This window comes from Papaver somniferum, chromosome 5 (genome assembly GCF_003573695.1).
Source record: "Papaver somniferum cultivar HN1 chromosome 5, ASM357369v1, whole genome shotgun sequence".
Lineage (NCBI taxonomy): Eukaryota > Viridiplantae > Streptophyta > Magnoliopsida > Ranunculales > Papaveraceae > Papaver > Papaver somniferum.
The window spans coordinates 174,243,716-174,266,200 of record NC_039362.1 but is presented as its reverse complement, the minus strand read 5'-3'; the positions used below and the strand labels follow the sequence as shown (position 1 = coordinate 174,266,200).

At 35.8% G+C, this 22,485-nt stretch overlaps 1 protein-coding gene across 1 annotated transcript; it reads right to left on the bottom strand.

Annotated features, from left to right (window-relative positions):
• Window positions 1-13,253: 13,253 nt before the first annotated feature.
• On the bottom strand, window positions 13,254-15,479 carry LOC113283721 (ribosomal protein S7, mitochondrial-like). Its single transcript, XM_026533050.1, has 3 exons — window positions 15,340-15,479; window positions 15,079-15,208; window positions 13,254-14,111 (listed from the first exon to the last, which is right to left on the bottom strand). Exons 2-3 carry the CDS (start codon window positions 15,194-15,196, stop codon window positions 13,516-13,518), a joined length of 714 nt encoding a protein of 237 aa, XP_026388835.1. The 5' UTR covers window positions 15,197-15,208; window positions 15,340-15,479; the 3' UTR covers window positions 13,254-13,515.
• Window positions 15,480-22,485: the final 7,006 nt, after the last annotated feature.

Genomic DNA, 22,485 nt, shown 5'->3' with positions numbered 1-22,485 from the left:
AACAGAGAGCAAAACAGAGCATTATTTAGTGGCACAATTTCTTTATTCTTGTTATTTGTTTTATTATAGACATTTTTTTCTTCTTCAATAATGGGTGTAAATTGTGAGAGAGATTTGCACCAATGATATGAAATGTGGAATTTACTTATGCATGAGACCGACAGTTCACTCACAGTTTAGATCAAGTACACGTCACTAAAAAAAATGCATCGCATAATTTGTGGAAACGTGAAGAGATTTGTACTAGTGATATCTAAACCTGAAATTTACTAAACTGTAACACCCACATTTCAGATCAAGTCACGTTTCTTGAAAAGTTTAACGTATATTTTGTGAATTATGCGAGAAATTTGCATTACCGATTCGGAAAAACGAAATTTGTTGCTCAAGCTACCGTTCCAAATGAGTTCACCATATATTTTGTAAAAATATAAATATTTTTATATTACTAGTTCGACGGAGCCATATCATTTACCGTTTAGATCAAGGCGTGTTTCTAATTTTTCTTTTTGCAGTTACTCCACTAAATGCACGAGAAATTTGCACTAGTGCTTTGAAACGTGGACTCTATTTATCCATGACGTACTTATAATGAAACCATGTCTCTCAAAAGAGTTCCACCGTTTTTTATTTCGGGCTTTTTGTTTGGTCAATTTGTCATGACTCGGTTTTTGCTATCTGACAAAGTGAATAAATGTGTGTTGTCTGAGGAGTGACCCCAATTGTGAAAAAGATGAGATTCATTCAAACTAAAGACAATAAAAGATTCATTCAAATACGTACACTGACACAAAATTTTACTGTTTTAAGGTACAAAAATGACTCATTTTCAAGCATAGAAGGCGAAAACTTTGAGATGGGAAGTTCAGTTTTGCTATAAATAAATATACAAGAAAAGGAAAAGCAGAAATTGAAACACTCTGGTAAAAAAATTGAAAAAATAAATAAAAGGAGTGCCATTTTTTTACTTTTCTATTGATGAACCCAAAAATGTTTACAACATTTCAAATCTTGTCTAAAGGTGATATGATTTAAATTTAATACATTTTTCTGAGTTGGAAAAGTTAAAGTGAGTTTTTTCACAAGCAATTTGAACTTCAAAACGTGTAATTTAACGGTTGTATAATTGAGATTTGAGCTAATGCAAGATTAGTCATACTTTTACACTTTGTTTGACGCGATAATAGTTTAGTAAAGGTTTCCAAGAACATTACTGAAGTTTTAAACATACAACATTCAACGATGATATATCAGTCATGAAACTTGATAAGGTGTAGTTTTGAAGGTGCATGTCTGTATATGCTCCTACCCGAAAACTTTATTTATTTCCTAAACAAATTATTGGTCTGAACGTGAAATAACTAGGAGAATTCATGGTCATAAACGTACCACATCTCAACGGCAACCAAGTAACAATCAAAGAGGTGCATTTTTTACACTTTTGCACATAAATGCCATGCTTAAAGCATGGACAAGTTAAGTTTATAAGAGTAGCAGAGAAATTATACCCGCATGAGCTCTAAAGCTGAAAAGGAAAAAAACTGGAGGTAAAAGCAAGTTTTCTAGTTATCGAGAAAGTAATAATTCAAACCACCACCGGTAAGTGTAATTTGTATTATCCGATGATAGCTAATTTGCTACAATCGAAATTATAATGATTCTCATTAAATCCATCAAATAATAATTCATTCAATCTGATTAAAAATCGTACTTAGTAAAATTTCTTTTGAGATTGACATTTATATGTTTGGCTTTTCGAAAAAGCAATTCCATTTGCTTTTTTTGGTTCTACAAAGAAAGATTCGAGTCATATCTTGTTTATTTGTATTGATCTGATGATAAAGAGAGAAATGATCATCCACCAACATTCAACTTTTTTGAGAAGAAAAACAAAATAAATACTCGAGCACACTGCTTTGACTCGAGAGAAAGTTGATGAGGAGGGTCTCATTCTTTCAGGTGATCTTGATCTGATCAATGCTCAAAGTCCTGTTTTTAATTTACCTCAACGGATATGTAATAGATCAAAACGCATGTGAATTGATAAACTATTGTTTAAGGAGTTGGTAGACTGTTTGTTCGCTAGATCCCAAGTTGTACCTACCATTCTTTGAGGTGTCAAAAAGTAAACAAACAACAACAATAGTGGTTAATATAACGATGATTAAGTTAAGACCTCGTATGCAAAACTAATTAAGGTATATTAAGGATTCATTTTCAGAGCGGAGTCGATTGATGCCACTTGTCCATGACAATTTCATTTATGAGATAAATGATTACTCTAATAGTAAAATAAATTGATAAACCTTGATACAGATTTCAATGCTGCTACACCTGCCGAGGAAACCTTAGGAGAAATATGATGAACCATTTTTGAAGAAATATTAATCAAATTCAGCAAAATTATGAACTCTCAGTTTTTAATAACGGATTTTCCACGAAACTTCTCATATTAAACGTAGAGTTAAAAAAATATGAATAGACCCTTGAATGTAAAAATCTGAGTCATGGCTCTCTAGTAGAGTCAAAGTTGTAAATGGATAAGAGAGGAGATCTTAAATTAACATTTGTGTTGTCCGTATACTATGTATAGTGCATATCTTTCCACAATATCCAAATGGAAACTAACTACTCTTGGTCGGAGTCAGATGACAAACAGTTAATGGTGGGGATAACCGTCACCACCAGCAACAAGTACTACTGCACATTTTAACATAATTAATTTCATATAGTGTCATTTGATCCGTACAGACTTATGACAAAACCGATTTCACTGTAGTACAGTGGTAAAATCATGATATATCAAGCTGTACTTAAAATTAGGATGCACATCCTGATGAACTGGTCTCTACTGTGTTAACACAACAGACGCAGACATCCCTTTGCGTAGTTTTCAGTGTAGACGTGCACGTTACTGTCTCCTCCATTGTCATATGGATGAGCCGACCAGATCGAAAATGAGTAGTATACTTAAAAGATAGCTTTTCAATGGTCAAATGTACATGAATGAATGATCATTATCCATCACGATCCCTGTGTGTGTAGCTAAGAGTGAAAGTGAAGGAGGGATGTGTTAGTTTGTGGTTCACACAATGAGACAGAAATAAAACCCTGTAAGATAGAGTTAGAACAGATTGATGATGATCACAAAATTTATTAAGACGAATGGTCATTGTATACGTGCGGGTGTGTTATAGTAAATGGAAGGATTGAAAGGGCCATTACAACAAGAAAACAAAGAAAAGTATGTCTTGTTGGTAACTATATCTGTATGATAATTAATTGATCAAGATCTTTCGATTAGTCTCATTCAACAATCAACTTGTTTAGTTCACTGTAAAAACACTAGAGAAAAGTCTACCTATATAGCTGTCATGAATAATGCTATATGTACATAGATGTTAGTTATTGAAGGCTAATTAATTATTTCCTAAAATTAGCCGTGGTTATTTAGGAAAGGGGTCAGTTAGAATTCTTGGTGGCCAAGTTTGTAACCTATATAAATAGGTAATTAGGCCTTGTAGAATTTGTATATTGTGTAGAAAACGATTAAGAGATTGATGAGAGATTTCTTGTATAACTTTTAGGTCTAAAGCTAGAATTTCGTTGTGAGAGCATATTGGTGAGGAACACGAGACAAGTTATCGTCTCGGGTAATTGTTGCGGTGTAACCAAGGGTTTGCTGGGATTCGCACGACGTTGTAATCGTTTTTCCTTCATAGTGGATTTGAGTTGGTGCGACTCAAAGTGGACGTAGACAATATATACAAGTTGTATGTATTGGTCGAACCACTATAAATCTTGTGTCTTGTGAGTTGATTTATCTTTCTCGTATTATTATAGTTGCTTGTGTTTGGTTTACTTATTATTCATCATAATATCTTAAGATCCGTTATTCCGCGGTTGTCAGTGATTCCCTAAGAAAATCCTGACAACTGGTATCAGACCTCGGGTTAGAGCTTTAGGGTTTATCGTAGTACGATTGGAGTGGGAGTTATGGGTGATAATAACGAAAGTACGGTAGCTAGGGTTAAATTTTTTAATGGGAAGAACTTTGCGTTTTGGAAGTCTCAGATGGAAGACTACCTATATGAGAAAGACATTGCTGATCCATTGGATGGAGTTGCGAAAAAGGGAGCACGCAAAGACGATGAATGAACAACTCTTGATCGCAAGTGTGTAGCCGTGATCCGTAGATGTCCAACGGAGGAAGTCTACAATATCGTACAAGAAGAAACTAGTACGAAGAATCTTATGGATAAACTTGAAAAGTTGTATCAAAAGTCATCAGCCTCGGGGAAGATTATGTTCTGTGAACAATTATTTAATCTGAAGATGCAAGAAGGCGACGATTTCAGCACATCTTGGGAAGTTTAAATCAATTATTTCTCAGCTTTCAAAAGTTAGTATTACTTTTGATGATGAAGTGAAAAGCTTTACGGTTGTTGTCGTCATTACCAAAGATTTGGGAGACTGCAAGGACAACCATAAGCAATTCTGCAGGGAGCGAGAAGTTGAAGCTTGATGATGTGCAACAAAGGATAACTGCTGAAGAGGAGAGAAGAATAGAACAAGGTTGTGTTTCTAGTTCTTCAAGCTCGGCCTTAAGTATGCATGAAGAAGATAGAGGAAAGAGTTCAAATAGGAACAACAACAAGACTAGATGGAAGTCTAGAGGAAAGTCTAGGGGGAGATCTCAATCCCGGCCTAGAGGTGTTGTTGAGTGTTGGGCGTGTAAGAAAGTAGGACACTACAAATGCGACTGTCCGCAAAACAAAGGTGCTAATAATGTGGAAACAAAGGTAATCAAGAAGAGGGCAACGTAGTTGCAGCTGCGGAACCGGTGAAGGTCCTTGTTGATAACAAGAAGATGATTACGGAAGGTTTTATACTACTCTCTGAGGAAAAGCAAGATGAGTCTTGGATTATAGACTCGGGAGCTTCTTTCCATGCAACGGGTGATAAGAGTATTATGATTTCTTATAAAGAAGGATACTATGGCCAAGTATTCTTGGGTGACGGTGAAGCATGCGACATCATCGGTTTGGGTGATGTGATCTTGAAAGTCAATGGTTCGACATGGAAATTGAAGGATGTACGACACGTTCCAAATTTGACGAAGAACTTGGTGTCTGTGGGCCAAGTTTTTTGATGATGACTGTGAAGTTGTGTTAACGAAACGTAATTGGAAAGTGAAGAAAGGAGCTATGGTATTAGCTCGTGGAGTTAGAGTCCGTACTCTATACCGGACTTCAGATGGAACTACTTTAGCAGTGGCTAGTAGTGGTGAAGACACTAACTCATGGCATGGAAGATTAGGGCACATGAGTGAGAAGAACACGAAGATTCTATGTTCGGGAGGATATCTACCTAAGGTGAAGTCTGTTGATATGAGTTTTTGTGAAGACTGTGTTCTTGGAAAGCAAAAACGGGTTAGTTTCAGCAGAGGAGGAAGAGACTTGAGAAATGCAAAACTTGATTTGGTTCACACGGATGTATGGGGACCAATTGACGTTGCATCTCACAGCGGGTTCCAGTATTATGTCACCTTTATTGATGATCACTCAAGGAAGGTGTGGCTTTACTTCATGAAGAATAAGTTCGAGGTGTATGAAGTGTTTAAAAAGTGGAAAGCTTTGGTTGAAACAGAAACTGGTCTGAAGTTGAAGTGTCTAAGGTCAGACAACGGTGGTGAGTATGACAAAACAGAATTCTTACAGTTATTTGCTACAAATGGAATTCGTTTGGAGAGGACAGTTCCAAGAACACCACAAGAGAATGGAGTAGCAGAACGTATGAATTGGACGTTGAATACACGTGCAAGGTGCATGAGGTTGCAGTCTGGTTTGCCCGAGACCTTCTAGGCACATGCAACAGAGACGGATGCTTATCTAATTAACAGGACACCTAGTAGTCCATTATAGATATGAAGATACCAGAGGAGGTTTGGACTGGCAAAAAGGTAAATCTTTCTTATTTGAAAGTTTTTGGTTGTGTTGGTTATGTTCATCTTAGTCCGTGTGAGAGGCCTAAGATAGGTGCTCAAGCAAAGAAGTGTATATTCCTTGGTTATGGAATTGACGCTTTTGGGTATAAACCTTTGGGACTATGAGGGTCACAAAGTTATTAGAAGTAGAGATGTCACTTTTAATGAGAATGAGTTGTACAAGGACAGGAATACATCACAAGTTGAAGATGTCAGGTCAAGCAACGTCGATAAGGAGTTGTATATCGATATTGATGATGTTTCTGTAAGAAGTGTGGAACAAGAAGAGCATGATGTTGTTGATGGTAGAGAAGTACAAGTTGAAGAGACTTCTACTGCAGTGGGAGTTATTCCTACAGTTTCATAAGAAGTACGAAGATCGTCAAGAACTCCTAAACCAAACCCAAGGTATGCTTTGAATTATCTATTACTTACGGATGGAGGCGAACCTGAAGATATTAAGGAAGCACTAGCGGCTGATGATTCAGGCAAGTAGAAACTTGCTAGGGAGGATGAGATAAATTCACTTGATGAGAATGACACTTGGGTGTTAGTAAAATTACCAAGAGGTAAGAAGGCGTTTCATAACAAGTGGGTTTATCGGATGAAATCTGAAGCAAATGGAGATATTCGCTACAAGGCGAGGTTGGTTGTGAAAGGTTTCCAGCAAAAACCTGGTGTTGATTACAACGAGATATTTTCTCCAGTTGTGAAGATGACTACTATTCGAGTAGTATTAAGTCTAGTGGCTTCTGAAGATCTCTACCTTGAACAGTTGGATGTAAAGATAGATTTTCTTCATGGTGACCTAGATGAAGAAATTTACATGAAGCAACCAGAAGAATTCATAGTAAAAGGCAAGGAAGAGATGGTGTGCAAGCTAAAGAAGAGTTTGTATGGTTTAAAACAAGCTCCGAGACAGCGGTACAAGAAGTTTGATAACTTCATGCATAGAAGTGGTTACTCACGGTGTAATACAGATCATTGTTGTTACTTCAAAATGGATGGTTCTGACTACATCATATTACTACTGTATGTGGATGATATGTTGGTTGCCGGAACTTCTCTGCAAGAAGTTGAGAATTTGAAGAAACAATTAGCAAGTGAGTTTGCTATGAAAGATCTTGGTGAAGCAAAGCAGATTCTTGGTATGAGGATCATAAGAGACAGAGCCAAGGGTGTACTTATGCGTAGTCAGGCTGAATATACTGAACGAGTGTTGAAAAGATTCAATATGGAGAATGCTAAACCAGTTAGTTCTCCACTTGGAAGTCAAATTCGTCTTTCGAGTATGCAGTGTGCGAAGACAGATGAAGAAAAGGAGTACATGTCTAATGTACCATATTCTTCGGCTATTGGGAGTCTAATGTATGCTATGGTGTGCACGAGACCGGATATTGCACATGCAGTGGGAGTAGTGAGTAGATATGCAAGCAACCCAGGAAAACAACATTGGGAAGCTGTGAAGTGGATTCTCAGGTATTTCAGAGGTAACACAAATGTACCATTGTGCTATGGAAAAAGTGGTTCTATTTTGAGGGGTTATGTGGATGCAGACTTCGCAGGTGATGTAGATAAAAGGCGAAGTACGACTGGTTATGTTTATACTATGGGGTCAGTTGCAGTGAGTTGGAACTCAAGATTACAGAAGTTGGTGACATTGTCTACTACGGAAGCGGAGTACGTAGAGGTGACGGAAGCGAGCAAGGAGATGATTTGGTTACAAGGATTATTAGCTGAGTTGGGCAAGGAACAAGGAGATAATGTTCTGTTTAGCGACAGTCAAAGTGTTATACATTTATCCAAAAACACAGCCTATCATGCTAGGACGAAGCATATAGATATCCGTTATCATTTAATTCGGGATCTCTTTGAAGAAGGAGAGTTGAAGCTCGAGAAGATTCTTGGTTCGAAGAATCCGGCGGATACGTTTACCAAGGGAGTTACATCAGACAAGCTAAAGCTCTGCAAGGCTTTAGTTGGTCTCTCAGAATGAGGATCTGGGAAGGGATCCACACTAACAAGGAAGATGTTTTAGCACCGTCAATCAAAAGTTGAAGAATGGAATACAATCAATAAGTCTTCAAAGTGGGAGATTGTTAGTTATTGAAGACTAATTAATTATTTCCTAAAGTTAGCCGTGGCTATTTAGGGAAGGGGTTTCCTAAACCGGTTAGAATTCTTGGTGGCCAAGTTTGTAACCTATATAAATAGGTAACTAGGCCTTGTAGAATTTGTACGTTGTGTAGAAAACGATTAAGATATCGATGAGAGATTTCTTGTATAGCTTTTAGGTCTAAAGCTAGGATTTCGTTGTGAGAGCATATTGGTGAGGAACAAGAGACAAGTTATCATCTCGGGTAATTGTTGCGGTGTAACCAAGAGTTTGCTGGGATTCACACGACGTTGTAATCGTTTTTCCTTCATAGTGGATTTGAGTTGGTGCGGCTCAAAGTGGACGTAGACAATATATACAAGTTGTATGTATTGGTCGAACCACTATAAATCTTGTGTCTTGTGAGTTGATTTATCTTTCTCGTATTATTATAGTTTCTTGTGCTTGGTTTACTTATTATTCATCATAATATCTCAAGATCCGTTATTCCGCGGTTATCAGTGATTCCCTAAGAAAATCCTGACAATAGATAGATAGACCAAAGAACACGAAACGATTTAGAAATTAATACGAAAAATGGGTCATTTGTTTAAATATTGTTAAAACATGGTTCAAATGGACGACTAAAAATTAGTACGGGTAAAATGGACACAAAAAAAATAGTAAGGATGAAACTGGATTCATCCTGGCTTAAACTTAAAAAATAGCGAGGATGAAACTGGATGCATCCTGATGTAAATTAAAAATAAGAAAAAATATTTGAAAATGGGTAGGATGAAATTGTTTACATCCTGGCTATTTTTACATTTTTGTCCATTTAAACAGTATCAAAATCTAAATGTCCTTTTCACCCATGAATTGTTGATTTTGGTCTTTTTAACCAATTTTGTGAAATTAATAGTTACAGACAGAGAAGTTTTAAACATGCAGGGTAATAAAGTCAGTAAACAGAACTTATCTATCTGTCTTATTTCATGTGCTCGATCAGAAAATTATCCGTCTAAACACTGATTTGTATATCTAAATCTTAGAAACTTGTGACATTTACAATTTAGATCAAACTACGAATAAAAAAATCACGAATAATCGAGGGTTTTACTTCAGTGAATGTAGATCTACCCTTATCTAAGACTGCAACGTCGTGCGCACAATATTTTGGTCAATGAAATCGGCACTATTGGTACATGCATATGTACAATAAGTACACTCACTATAATTGTGTAAATACTGAACAGTGTATTGGGGTAGGGGGTAGGAACGTAGGGACTAGTCATGATGAATAGGGAGAGATTTGAGAAGACAAAGACTAGTTGGTAGTCTAGACTTTAATACTCAGGGTGGCCTAACCCTTACTATTATATCAACTATTCCTTAATAGTCTTGACGACATCTCAACTAATCTAAACAATTTTTTATATTGTTTGCGTACCATATGGATGGATTCTGTCTCTTAATTTCCTAACTAAAACACAAAAGGGAGGAAATTTCCTTCCACTCTAGTAGAAGTTTGTTCAATTCCACATGCTTTGAGTAGGGAGGATGATTCTAGGGTGGAGCCAGAAATAATTTCATGAGAAGAAATAAGAAATCTCACTTCTATGGGGGAAAATTAGTGTAAATGTAATGTTTGGCCTAAGAAATTAGCAAGAAGGCTTGCCCAAGGAGTTGTCCTAAAAAATCAATAAACAAGTTGGTGCTGACGATTTTCGAACTTAAATCACGGGAACCATGCATTATACTACAATAAATTTGGTCTTATACTTACTCCGTCACAGCTAGGCCTGTTAATGGATGCTAACGTAACAGAAATAGGCTCTGCCACTGCCGTTTCCGTTAAAATTTAGCGGATATCCGTTACCGTTCATTTCCGGCGGAAATAAGAAATTCAAAAACTTTACCGTTATGTTTGACTTACCGGATAACGGATATTTTTCCGCTGCCATCCGGTAAGTCACAGGACAGCCACAAAACAGGCTAAAAACACAGAAGTTACAGAACAAGTACACATAACAGCTTTAAAATCCAACAAAACATGTTCTAAATCCATGCCACACCAAAAAAAGACATACAGATGTTCATGCCATTGCCACACAAGAAAACAAGTTCATAATCTTCATGTGTTTTTTTGCAAATGCATTCCTCCTCCATCTCCAGATTCTCCTCTGCCAAGTCCCAAGTGCCAACTGCATCTGCAAATGCATTTACCTTACTCCTTAGTCCTGAACTTCTGTATTTTGAAAGAAAAATCAAAAGTGTTAGACATTTTAAGCTGGCAATGTCATTGTCAGTGCAATAAGCCAATAAATTGCAAAAAAAAGAAAGATTAAGATGTACCTGTAACACAACTATCACTGTCACTGAGAGTGAGATCTGGCAGCCAATCACCCAAACAAAGCAAAGCTTCAACAAGATCTGGAGCTAATGAACTCCTGTGAGATGTGAGAACTCTGCCACCAATACTAAACATAGATTCTGATGCTACACTTGTCACTGGAACTGCCAATACATCTCTTGCAATCCTTGAGAGAATTGGGTACTTAGGAGCATTATTCTTCCACCAACTTAAGATATCAAACCTCATTTCTTCAGTGGCTGTGCCTTTAGGAAGAACTGGTTCTGCTAAGTATGTCTCCAATTCTGACTTCTCAACCTCAAACATATTGTTTTCCATAATGAAATCATCATAACCAAATTCATATGATGTTGTTGTACCTGCAGAGCTCTCAATTGCAGTTGAATGCATTCCAGTATCAAAGTAATCTGGAGCTGTAGTGTTAGTTTCATAAGCACAGAAAAGAGCATTGAGTTCAAGCTCAAATTTGTTATAGTGACTTTTATAGTGTTCCACACCATATACTCTCTTCATAACAAACTCCACCCATTTAGATTTGTACCTATGATCCAAAACAACTCCAATTCCCATCAAAGTGTTACTTTCTTTCCAGTAGCTATCAAATTTATCCTCATATTCTTGGCCATGTCTCTGATATACTCATGATCACTTGATTCCCATAGCTTAATGCATCTATTAACTTCTTGAACCCCATTATAATACAAATTTGTTGTGGGATACTTAATCCCAGCAAATTTGGTTGAAAGGACATCAAACAATTCCAAACATTCACATATGTGTACTCCTTGTTGCCACTCCTTAGAGGTTGGTAGTATCTTGAAGTCATCATCCAAATCAGCTAGCCTAGCAAAAGCTTGTCTAAAAAAATTGCATCCTTTAGCATCTTAAAGGTGGAGTTCCACCTGGTATCCACATCTAAACCGACAGACCTTGAAGCAGGAAGCTTAACTTGGGAAATTGCACATTCAAATCTCTCTTTTCTAGCCTGAGTTGACTTGACATATTTTACACACTCTCTAACTGCATCTATAAATGGAGCAGCTACTCTCATTCCCCACCCAACAATTAAGTGCAATATATGATTACAACACCTCATTTGGAACATATTCCCATTAAGAACTAAACAGTCTTTGCTATCAAGCCATTTCTTCAGCTGTTCCATCATAACATTGTTGGAGCTAGCATTGTCAGCAGCTACAGCAAAAAGCTTATTGTTTATGTTCCATTGTAGACACACTGATTTCACTACAGATGCTAGAACCTCTCCAGAGTGTGGTGATGGCACTAAAGTATATGCTAGTGTTTTCTTAACCAGTTTCCACTCCTCATCTATGTAATGCAGTGTCACACAACAATAACCATCCTTTGTATGCTTACATGACCACATATCTGTTGTTAAACTACATTTAGATGTAATATTCTCAAATTTTTCTTGTAATTGCAGTTTGAACTCAGTTGTTAGTCTCATGATGTCTTCCCTAACTGTATTCCTAGTGTAAAGCTTAGCAGTAGGATTCAAAGACTTAACAAACTCTCTAAAATAAGGATGCTCAACTATAGTGATTGGATAACCATGTTTAGCAATCATTTTGGCAACTAGTGTCAAACTTCCAATTTGCTAACTTGGTTTGAGCATTACCTGTTTTGAGAGAAGTAATCTTGCTTTGTCCTTTCTTATTGTCAGGCTTTTCTTTGCAGATTTTGGCATGGTAATGCAAGCGGCTGGTTCCTTGGTTACTGGGAGCAGGTATTCTCTTGTGACAGTGTTTGCATTCAGCTATCAGTACCCCAACCTCCTTCCCACCTTTTACTGTCTTCTTTCCAACCTTCCTTTCAAAATCAACCCATACATCAGACCTTACTGAGCGCATTTTTTTCTTCTCTTCAACTATAACTGGGTCTTCATCTACTTCTACATCTTCTTTTTCTTCTTCTCTAGGACGAATTGCAGGTGTAATAGAAGCAGGTGTTGAATTCACTCCAGAAGCTTGAACTTGGTTGGATGCAGCAGCAGCAGCAGGTAAATGTGATGCAACTGAAATAGAGAGATTTTGTGAAGACCCAACATGGTTTGATGCTCCTCTTTCGCTTTGGGACATGATTAATTTCACAAATCTGAAATTGTGAACCCTAATTTCAGAAACCCTAAATTGAAATTGAGTTTTGAAGATTGAGATTAAACTCAAAGGAAAATGAAGAAGAGAACCCTAGTTTCTAATCAGTAATCACACAGAGAAGATGATGATTTCTAAGGCAGAGAAGACGATGCTTGATTCAGCATCCGTAGTTTCTCTCTTTTTCTCTCTGAGAACTTCTCTGTTGTGTCGAAACTCGAAGTGAAGAACAGAAGAATGAGATGAGATAAACCAAACAATACATAACGTATAAAAATTTACACGTGCAGTACGCACGTTAGCGGATAACGGAACTAAACCTAACGGAAATAGGCTCTGCCACTACCGTTACGTTAAGAAGGGATTATCCGTTAGCTTATCGGTATCGGATATCCGTTTACCGCTATGTCGGATGGTAGCAGTAACGGCTAACGGATTATCGGTATCGGATAACGGAAAATCGGTATCCATTGACAGGCCTAGTCACAGCCAACTAGCCAAGGTAAAAAAGCAAGGCAAAACCCAATCCTATGATATACAAAGGCAAAGCAGGCTTTGAATGAAAAGGAACTAAACGTTAATGGGCTTTATTTGATGTTTTCAGCCTGTTGAACAATTCTAAGACACAATATAAGCACCATGTTTTCAGATTTCATGCACTTCAAAGCTAAAAACAGGAAAAACTTGGAGAAACAGAACTACAGGAACTGCAATTGAATATTAGAAGTTATACAAAAACAACATAAATGTAAAACCCATCTACTTCGAGTGGGAAATGGAAAGCACAGAGCTCACAGGATCAGGTGCTGCAGTTTTATTTGTTTCCATTGATTCTAAGTATAAGGAAAAATTATCCAGACACTAACCAAAAAGGCAAAAACTAGTTGAAAAGTCCAAGAGCAAAACTCACAAAAATGACCAACGAAAAACTGGGGAATTTAACGTTTTACCACCATCTGAAATGTGCGAAACCTCGGTGGCTTGAAGCAAGTCCATGAAGAGTCTCCCTTTTCTTACGTGCACCTCCCCTCTTACGGTAAGCATTCAGTATCTCAGCAGAGAGAGATTCCTCCGTACTTGCCTTCTTGCTCCCTTTTTTGGAACCTGCTTCTCCAAGAATCCAGCGAATAGCTAAAGTTTGCTGACGATCCCTAGATACAATCCCTGGGACATCATAAAGACTACCTGCTACCCCAACTTTTTTGACTTCGCATATGGGCTTAACATTCTCTACGGCGTCAACCAGCAGTTTGATTGCATCGCGTTCTGTTCGAGCTAGGCGACGGAAAGTTTGATACAGAACAGCACGAGATTTTGTTCTTTGACCCTCTTTCATCCTAAAGTTAACCAACTTCTTGATCAATTGGTTTTGGTCACCATCCAGGCCTCCCATGTAGCTAAGAATTTCCGAGCACTTGGACGACGAGGCCGATTTCTTTTTATTGGGCAACCCTGAATGTCCATCTTTCAGTGCCAACAATCCTGGTTCTATGGCTTCCTCCTGATCCAAAACATCAATTGGAGTAGAAACAAAAGATCTTCCTGCAGTGAATAACCACAGATATGTATTGATTTTAAACTGCTCATGTCGAAGTAGCCAAACACAAAGAAGTTCTCAAGAAAAAATAAAAAATGCATCTAAGATGTACAATAGGCAGGATTAGGTAGGCACGTAGCTCATGCTGGTACACAAAAACCGCCCAGATTTAACATATGGACAAGTAACTGCAGGAAATAGCCTTCATTGAGATGAAAATCTAGTGGAAACTGGTTTTGTGCCTATACAATTATCGTTGAATCAAAAGACATCACAGTAACCTAACACAAAAATGATGTTTAGGATTTCAACCTCGAGAGATACACCAGTAAATTCTGGTGTTAACAGTGTCCATTCTGGTGTTAACAGATATGTATTGATTATAAAGTGCTCATGTCAAGTAGCCAAACACAAAGAAGTTCACAAGAACAAAAAAATAATGCATCTAAGACATACAATAGGCAGGATTAGGTAGGCACGAAGCTCATGTAATACACAAAAACCGCCCAGATTAATGTATGGCCTAGGAACAGCAGGAAATAGCCTTCTTTGAGATGAAAATCTAGTGGCAACAGGTTTTGTGCCTACAGAATTATCGGTCGAGTCAAAGACATCACAGTAACCTAACGCAAAAACGATGTTCAAGAGCTAGTCAGTACATTCTGGTGTAAACGGTCTGGATTCATTTCACTCATGGATCAAACCAGAATATTATTAATCCTTACTGGATACGATTCCCCATGTGAAATCACCTACTTTTGCATCGATTCTCAAGTTTAGTTACAGGGCAGGTCCTTTAGTTGTATCACATAACAAATGATTTTGCAATAAACATCTCTTTTTCTATCCGAAAATTTTGAATTGAATGCATTTCAAAGATGCTTATAACTTAATTATTCAGCAACTTTACAAGAAGTATACCCAACCAGTTCTACAATGTCAATGGAGATAATAAGCTTGCGAGTTAGTTACCTCCGTTGAAAAATGATGATATTAGACCAGATACAGGTTGCAAACTGGATGTAACTCCATTTCTCCTCTGCCCATTGACAATTTTACTCATTGCTTCATTCAATATTCTCCTAGCCATTTTGACAAACACCTTAAAGGCAAATGAGACAAACCAATATTAAAAACCCAGTTTGCGATTATGGTATTATTTTCTCGATTTCAATTGAATATAAGCACACAAAATGGAATTGGAAATGGTAAGTTAGGGTTTCGATTACTTACTTGAACTGGTGTCGATTCCCCCAAATGAAATTGGAGTGAGATCGGTAACAGAGAAATTCTTTTTCAAGTTGGTCTCACTAAAATATTTGATGCCCTTTTAGGCCAGCCTTACTGATGTGAGGCTTATACTGTTATGTGTTAGGCCGAATTGGTCCGGGCCTGGAGTTGCTTCCAAGAGGAACTGAATACGACTAGGCACGGACCAAGTAATGGTAAGTGCCTAAGAGGGTTAGTTGCCTCCACTGCTCCACTATTGTCAACGACTCCAAAGTTAAGTTTGGGGCCGATTCTGCCCTAGATCCCTGTTAATTACAAAAGGTACTAGATTACCTGTTTTTAAAAGTGTTTCCAAATTTAAATTTATGGATTTATTCCTTACACTTCCGTAAGTTCATTCTCTCATTTCTTAATTGTCTCTATGAGCATGATCTTAGCTTCGTCGTTAAACAAGAAAAAATATATGATAACAAAGTTATAAGATTATCTAGTTATTAGGTTATTTTATAACCAAATTTATCATAATCGTTGAGATAAATGTTGTATGACATGAACATAATTCTTGCAATAAGAATTGTACGCGTTCTAGAACCTGGAAATTGGCATGTCTTAAAAGACATTGAAAGTTGAATGTCGGTTAACATGTTATGTAGTGGAAGATTGGGCGCCAACCAAATATCGAAAGATTAGGTGTTAGAATATAAATGCGCATGAATTTGGCACTTGCTACGTAGCTTATAATGTTAAATATTATATATATTCTGAAACAAATTGTAGAGAATCAGGCATGAGTAGGAAATTTACTCATCATATTAACATACTTGTCGAGATAGCGAGTATAAGTTACCTACGAATTGTGTATGCCTTTAATAAATCAATTCTATAATGGTTTCTTGTGAATGAACTACGAATGTTAACTACAACTAATAGGTAACTTATAATTAATTTGTAAAATTAAAGAGCATTTTCATAGCATTGTCTGAATTAATAGATGCATGTAACGAGGAAGAATGGCTTGTAACCTAACTTGTAGATATGCTATTGTAGAAGAAATCATTTCAAGCAGTCTTGATTAATTATGAGAATCAGTCTAGGAATATATAATGTCTCTGAAAAAACTTATAATGAAAGTTCAATATATGCAATTATTAGAAATTAAACTGCAAGACAAGCTAGTACATAATACAAAAATAAATGCATTTTACTATATTGGAACAAAAAAAAAATTAACGTGACCCATACATAAAGAGTATTCGAAAGAAAATGGTTCTGATGAAGTATATATACATGAATGGGGTTTAAGATCCGGGAAAGAAGGTAGATCGTCAAGGTTCAATGGGTACTGACAAGATATGTGAGTGACTATGGAGAACTAAATAAAATTTTACATTTCTGAATTAGTGTGTGATTCTTCATGAGAGATGATGGATGTAAGGTCTTATTAATTCTATGATTATTTTAACAGACATACAATAGAAACGTGGAAACAAGACTTTTCTTATTCATGAATTTTGGATCATCTATTTAGAAACAAGATTTCTCTTTTTCGTCTTTCTGGTTCAAGTTATCATTATTTGGACTGACGTAGGACATCTACCTTGTTTTATAAGTTATCATTATTTTCTTGTTTAGTATTTTTCTTTATTTAGAACTCTAGTTATTTTAGGTATCTAGTACCATACATAAACATGCATGGGATTGTCAATTATATCATCCTTATCAATCATATTAGAAATGTAATATTTTATCAATCATATTATTCGTTCCATACGAATTCTATTTTATCTTTTCTTATTTCTCCTCTTTGATATTGTCAATTATAATTTCGTCAATTCTCATCTCTGGCAATGTTCGTATTGCATTCCTTTTTATAGTTCTACATTGGCTAGGAGGGTTGAGCTCGGTCTAATAAATAAGCAAGTTGTCAGTGAGCTTGAGAAAGTCAAAGCCATGGTAGGACAACCATTTTGATTTTGTTTTTCTCTTACTTTGACAGAAGTATCCCTTGTTACATACTTCATTTTTGTTTCCCGAAGCTTGAGAAAGAGAGGCAACAAAAAATAGGCTTCTTCAGGAGGTTATGGAGTTCAACCGTAAGGAGAGACAAGCTAAAAGACCCATATCAACCTTTGCAATCACCAAAGAGTAAAATGTCTAAGCGTGATACCAGCAAACGAGGTAATAAATGAAATTGGAGATAAATTTCTAACATTGATTTCTTCTGATGTAAAAAGGAAAAATTAACATCTTTTTCCAATTCACCATGGTTTGTTGAAAGGACAAATTAACAACATCTTCAGAACAAACATTTCCTTGATGTTGATTAAAATTAAATTAAACAAAAGTTCTCTACACATAGCTTCATGTTTAATTTGATTAATTAATTGGAAATAACTCAATACATTGACAAAATAAAATATCTTGAAGAAAGTGCTTTTTTTTCAAAAGAATGAACATTTGCCCCATCTTTGGAGCGAGAATTTCAGATATTCTTTTTTCACTAAACTTGTGCTTGAATTATTCACTCTTTTAAAATCTACAATATAATAGCAAAAGTTGTTTATTGATCAAATATCAGTCTTGCCATGTTCACACTCATCATGCATAGTTGTAACCAAAGCAGCATGGGATTTTCAAAATTTGTCTTTCGTCCTTTATATTGATATAAAATTTACTAAAACATAAAAAAAAAACTAAGAAAATTGAAACATCACTTCAAGTTGATGTATTTTAAAAAAACTAGTTAAACAAATAATTTTTCTTGTAACCGTATTGAAGTTTTCTTTTTAATATATTAACATTTCTTTTACAAAAAACAGTATTAACAAATAATTTTTTTTAAAGATTAATGATAAAAAGACTATAATTTAAAAGCGATAAAAAAAAATCAAAAAATCGTTGGTGAAAAAACATAGGTTTTATAAGACACTCTCGCGCGAACAAACAATGGTAAAATGGATATTCCGATTATGAGTTTTACAATCATTGTAATATTGATGGGTACAACTTAATTGAAGTGTGGCAGTATCCTGAGATTCGGTTAGACTCGAGGTTCGGATTTATAATTTAGGGTCAAACTAATAGAAATATTGTTCATCTTTCATATCTTATACCAGCTCATGGATATCTTCAATGACCATTGGTTAAAACATGTGCAATTAAAGACAAAATGTTCACATTTGATTACGTGTATGACGCAATATTTCGACTTCGAGCGTAATGTACGACGATTGTGTATCTCCAACAAAGAAAGAGAAATAAACAACTATGGGATTTCCTTAGATGATGGATTTCATATTTTTGAAAATTAAAGATAAAAAGAACGATTTCCAAAAATCTAGAGAAAATCTTGATTACCAGCTCTTGCAAGTTAAAATCTTGATAGATCGAGTTTCCAAGTACGAGGAATATTTGGTGACCCTAAATTCTCGAGAAGCCGCTGATTTGAGTCAGATGGCGTCTGCTGTTCAAGCATCGGTTAGTTGACGAGATTCAGTTGATCTTTATATTTTTATTAGATGTACAATATGCATCTCACTGAATAAGAAAATTTCTCATATTTATTGAATGTATATTATGCATCTCACTGAATAAGAAAAATGTTCAGTAGGTCTGCAACGTGAATGTGATGACTTGAGAAGGAAGTTCTTGGAGAAACAAACAGAGAGATAGAAACTGCATAACCAACTCCTAGAGATGAAAGGAAATGTTAGGGTGTTCTACAGATGTCGTCTGTTAAAATAGGAAGACATTTCAGCTGGGTTCACAACAGCAGTTGTCGACTTCGACGCTGCTGAATATGGGAAACTTCGAGTACCGAGTAGCTCCACTGTGAAAAATCACGTTTGACCCGAGTATCTCCACTGTGAAAAAGAGCTTCACGTTTCACCCAAGTAGCCTCTCGATGCTGGCAGTGAGAGGCTAGACAAAACTTAAACTGAGGGGGACCCGCTAGAATAAAATAAGAACAAAAAAAATCACTCTCAGCTTTTGGGTATGTTATAGATGCTCTAGGAGATTCAAACAGCAAACACGTTCCTTATAGGTTCTCACTCGAACTTTCTTATAATCTGGTATAAACTTTATATTCAGGTGCTGAGTATTTTCGTGGGCCATTTGCAGGAGATGGAAGATGACCCGCTTACTTCAACCTTCATTAGGTACGTCAAGGTTTTCCAAAATATGATTCATAAAGGTAAGATGCTTAATATCAATGTTAACATATATGTTATGGATCGCAGGGGGTTGCTCAAAAGTATGGATGTTTGTTCAAATCAGTCCGTCAGAGAATGTCTTAGTTGAGACACTAAGTTCTCAAAAATTTGAGGAAAGGGCTAGTGATGTAGGAAATCTAGCTACCTTGTTTTACAAGATCATTATTTTCTTGTTTGTTATTTTTCTTTTTTTAGAACTCTAGTTATCTTCGATATCTAGTATGTTATATAAACAAGCATATGATTGCCTTAAAAGATACAATCTTTTATCAATCATATTATTATCAATCTATTATTCGTTTCGTACGAATTATATTTTATTTTTTCATATTTCTCCTCTTTAATATTGTCAATTATCATCCTTTTCGTCGACTCCCATCTCCAACAATCTCCGTATTGTATTCCTCTTTATCGTTCTACATTAGTTGACACCAGAGCCAAAAAAATTAAATTCTTATCTAAAATTTGATCCTAGGTATTGATTCTACAACTCAAACCAAAAAAAAAAACACACACACCTAGTTTTCTTTCCTACTTCTAAAAGTTTTATCCGTTTTAAACAATGAGAAAAAAGAGTAATATTCATTCCAATCTTGACAAGATTTCAGCAAGTTGTAAATAAATATAAGAAGATTGTAAATCAATGTAACGATATTGTAAATCAATGCAGCTAGTCTTTTCGGAAATAAAAAAAGAATCAAGCTTATCATGGCGTATTTCGGTATTCCCAAAGAAGAATCTTCTTCACAACGTTAAGAAAAAAATGTCAATATAGAGACTAAAGAGGATTCTCCATTATCTAAGAGTATTGATGTTGTTTCAGTAGTATCAGTTGATGAAGAATTTATGGAAGTTACTACTCAAAAGAAAGAAGAAGAAAATCATGTCAAAGAGGTTTCGCATAAATCATCACTAGATGTTATTAGTGAGTGTTCAAATCTTGATGAACCTAATGATTTAGTAGATTCTGATTTTGAATTATCTTCTTTATCTTATTGTTGAGAAAATCTAGTTGTTAATCGCTCGTATACAACAAACATGTCTCATAACCTAGCAAGAATCAACTTGTTGAATCAACTTATTGGGATTATTTTACTTCGTTGTGTATGTCTACATTTGTGAATCATTATCGATTTGACAAAGAAATGATTACTAAAAATTATGCTGGAAGAATTCGTGGTCGAATTTTCTTTACACATGAAGAGAATGGCGTTAGCCAAAGATTTTGTAAGAAACAACATGTATTTCGATCAAGACATTGGTATTTGCATGAATGCTACAACTAGAGTAGTGCCAATCGATCGTCGAAATTTAGATAGGATAACAGAAGCACTTCATTACTTCAAGGAACCAACAAATCAAAATATTCTGGCTCAAGTTTTGGCACCCAAAATCAATGGTGACCAATATACTACGACAAAAGTAGATGCTACAACTGATGAGTTCAAGCGTTTCGGTGTACTAACTCTTTTGGAATTTAAAAATCTAACTACAAGATACCATTGTTTCTTGGAATATGTTACTCACAGTCGCTATGGTTTCTCTCACAATTGCAAATCATAAAGCCTTTATAGAACTTGAAGATAGGAGTAGTGAACTACAAGAAATTCAAAATATGTGATTTTCTTTTCGATCGTGCTAATTCAAAACAAAATCCATGTGTTGATAAGATAGATGATCTTATTGCGAAAGATATATCTTGGGTCCACCAAGTAAAAGGAGAAGTGAAGAATTTAGTGACCGCTATTCGTATGGTTGGTACTATTATGAACACCAATGACGTGAGTTTTGTGTTTGATTGTGGAAAAAGTAGACACGCATCATACAAATTTTCTTGTCTACTTCGTTTTAGGATCTAGATCCAAATCCATAGGATTTGAATTTGACTCTGGTAAGCCGCATAAACAGTTGAGCGGCTTGAGATTACTGTTTGAAGTATGAATATGACAAGAAGCGCCGCATTTATTTGATCTTGAATCACGTTCTATGATGGGAAATCGAGGTCGAGTTTTTCTCAAGAAAGGTGGACTGAGATAAGACATCTACATTGTTTTACAAATAATCACTATTTCCTTGTTTAGTATTTTTCTTTATTTAGAACTCTAGTTATCTAGTAGCCTAGATAACCAGGCATAGCGTTGTCTTAGAAGATACAATCTTATTATTCGTTTCGTACGAATTCTATTTTATCTTTTCTTATTTCTCCTATTTAATATTGTCAATTATCATCCATCTCCACCAATATTGTGTTGCATTCCTCTTTATCGTTCCACATTATCTAGGTGGGTTGAGCTCGGTCCAGCAAATAAGCAAGTTGGTAGGAAAAGAATTTTATTTTATTTTTGTTTACTTTGACAGAAGTACCCCTTGTTACATACTTCTTTTTTGTTTCCTAAAACTTGAGAAAGAAAGGCAACAGAAAAATAGGATTCTTCAGGAGGTTATTGAGTTCAAGCGTAAAGAGAGAGAGAGAGACAAGCTTATAAACCCAAATCAACCTTAGAAATCACCAAAGAGTAAAATGTCTAAGCGTCGTACCAGCGAACGAGGTAAGAAATTAAATTGGAGATAAATTTCGAACACTGGTTTCTTCTGATGTAGAAATTATGTATTGACAAGAATCGTTCAAAGTACAATATTTTTATCAAAATATTTATATGTCGAAAATAGAAAGAGTAAATGAAAACTTGTCTCGTGCAAGAAAACAATGTTGTAAGAACTAACCAAATCTGGAGATTTTGTTTGATGGAACTGAAGTCATACATGTGTTCATTATATTCATGGCTTGAAAATCCTACACCTTGTCTAGCTACCTATTATTTTGATGCCTAGTGAACCGCATCATTTACAACATAGATGATTACGAATCAAGTCATCTCATCAGTTGAATTTCCGAGCAGGATCTCAAAAGATGCTTGAGAGTGAAAAATAAAGT

Coding starts and splice junctions, on each gene's coding strand:
- LOC113283721 (XM_026533050.1), bottom strand. CDS start 15,196: ATGGCTAGGAGAATATTGAATGAAGCAATGAGTAAAATTGTCAATGGG. Junction 14,112..15,078: donor ATCATCATTTTTCAACGGAG/GTAACTAACTCG, acceptor TATTCACTGCAG/GAAGATCTTTTGTTTCTACT.